The 2,132-nt window shown below is 30.0% G+C and overlaps 1 protein-coding gene across 1 annotated transcript in view; it reads left to right on the top strand.

The window, feature by feature from the left end:
* The window catches only part of LOC110019534 (COBW domain-containing protein 1), a 28,533-nt gene that overhangs the window by 12,590 nt on the left and 13,811 nt on the right, over positions 1–2,132 (top strand). The window contains exon 2 of the mRNA XM_020717228.1: positions 899–1,013. Within this exon, the coding sequence (XP_020572887.1) occupies positions 899–1,013 (115 nt within the window). The remainder of the gene's footprint in view (positions 1–898; positions 1,014–2,132) is intronic.

Genomic DNA, 2,132 nt, shown 5'->3' with positions numbered 1-2,132 from the left:
CACTTAATTCATATGTATTTACATATCTAACTTGCTTTTATACCACCCAAATCTTTCATATGACAAAAGTTATACCACTATTTTAACTTTTAAAAAGTGAAATATACCTTTGCATGCTAGGTAAGGGCAGCGGCGGAGCTAGAAATTGAAGTTTTGGTGGTTTGTATGTAAAAATTGAAGTTTTGGTGGTTGATATGTTTGTATTAGATGGAGCCTTCATTGCATTTATTTTATTATGGAGGATGAATCACGTCAGATTTGAGGCCAAAATTTTCATGAAAACTTTTAGTTCCTATCTATCATAAATATTTAAGAAATTTACATTCCAGCGGCTAGCACTCAATTCTTATGCATTTACATATTACACACTTAAACTTTCATATTTACATACATAGAACATTGATGCTTTAAACCTATGCATGAAAATATCTATTTGACTTTTAAAAGGTGGTAATATTACTGCTTTTGATGTGATATTAAAGGTTTGAGTGTTTTGTATGTAAGTATGGAAGTTTAGGTGTGATATATGTAAATTCATTAGAATTGTGTGCTATGTATGTAAATGGAGCTAAATATTTTTGTTTGTTATTGGGGTTGACATTGAAGAGTATTTCATTAAAATTCAAACCATGCCTCACAATGTTTCTTTATCTTTCATCTCATTTCTGCTTCTGCTTTTATTTTTATTTTGGGAAATTTACATACTTAGCACACAATTTTTATGTATTTACGTATCTCACACCTAAACATCCATATTTACATTCATAGTAGTTTTGTGCTTTAACTAAATTGTTCTAATATTTACATATCTCACACCTAAACATCCATATTTGCATACATAGCTCTTTTGTGCTTTAACCAAATGATTCTATTAGCTTTGTTTTCTTATTTGCTGCAGAATTGATCATATATTATTAGAGACAACAGGATTGGCTGATCCTGCACCTCTTGCATCTGTCCTTTGGTTGGATGATCAACTGGAATCAGCTGTGAGACTGGACTCTATTATTACAGTATGTCGTTTCCCTGTTTTTACTTTCAGGCTCTTTTATCATGAAATTGTCTCAAAAATCTATTTACAAGTTCGTCGCTACCAATGTGCCTTTTTGGTAGCCTGTTGATGTTGGGAGAGTTAAATAAATAAAAAAGGTAATGACAATAGATAGAAAGGATGAAAAATTGATGGAAATAAATAAGAAATATTTAAGAGAAGTGTTTAACAAGCAACCGTTGTACTTGAACTAAGGGATTGCTTCTTTATAAAGGGTTTTATTTCTCACAATTGATAAAGAATTAAACGAAGATTTACATGCATACTACTCAATTCTTATATTAAACTTCAATTACATATATATGCATGAAAAGGTGAATTTCACTTTTTACAAGTTAAAGTAGTGCCATTTTTAATCTGATATGAATGGTTTGGCTGGTATAAATGTAAAAAAAAAAGGAAGCTTAGGTGTTCGATAGATGCCCAAAAATTAAGATCCAAGATAGATGAGGTGGAGAGGTCTTCATATCCACAATTAGACTTTATTAATCCATGTCATGAGCCATTTTACATGCCCCAAATAAATACTTGTATTTATAGATGTGTCGGCCGTTTTATTGTTCAACTTTCGTAGTTTGGAAATGTGATGATTTTGTGATTTTGAAAATAATTTAAATATAAATATAACTTTTTGAAAGAACATTTTAATTTTTAAAATAAGTGAGATCAAACGAGTCTCACATTTTTAAATAGTTTAGATGATTTAATATAACACTACAAACAATACATTTATCCCGAAGAATAAATATATTACTTGTAATAGGGATTTAATCATCTAGACTAAACAATTTGTGACATCCGTTTTGATCTGCGAAATATTTTATAAAAAGACCAACAAGTTCCCCTATTTAATATAAAAAAAATTAGATAGGGTTTATTTTATCTGGGTTCCTGGTTCCCTATAGAGGCAAGCCCCTATAGTTAATTACATCTTAAATGATCGAAATCACTTAAGAAAACTCTCGATTAAGATCAGGTGGTTTTGTTTTCAAGATTTCAAAGTTTAGGTTTTCACGATTGGACATGGGAAAATCAAATGGGAATGACTCAAAATAGGAACAATTATTTAAGGAATCCAAAG

The sequence above is a fragment of the Phalaenopsis equestris genome, unplaced genomic scaffold (assembly GCF_001263595.1).
Source record: "Phalaenopsis equestris unplaced genomic scaffold, ASM126359v1 Scaffold000061, whole genome shotgun sequence".
Lineage (NCBI taxonomy): Eukaryota > Viridiplantae > Streptophyta > Magnoliopsida > Asparagales > Orchidaceae > Phalaenopsis > Phalaenopsis equestris.
The sequence above is the reverse complement of the archived record's forward strand: the minus strand, read 5'-3'. Positions and strand labels throughout refer to the sequence as shown.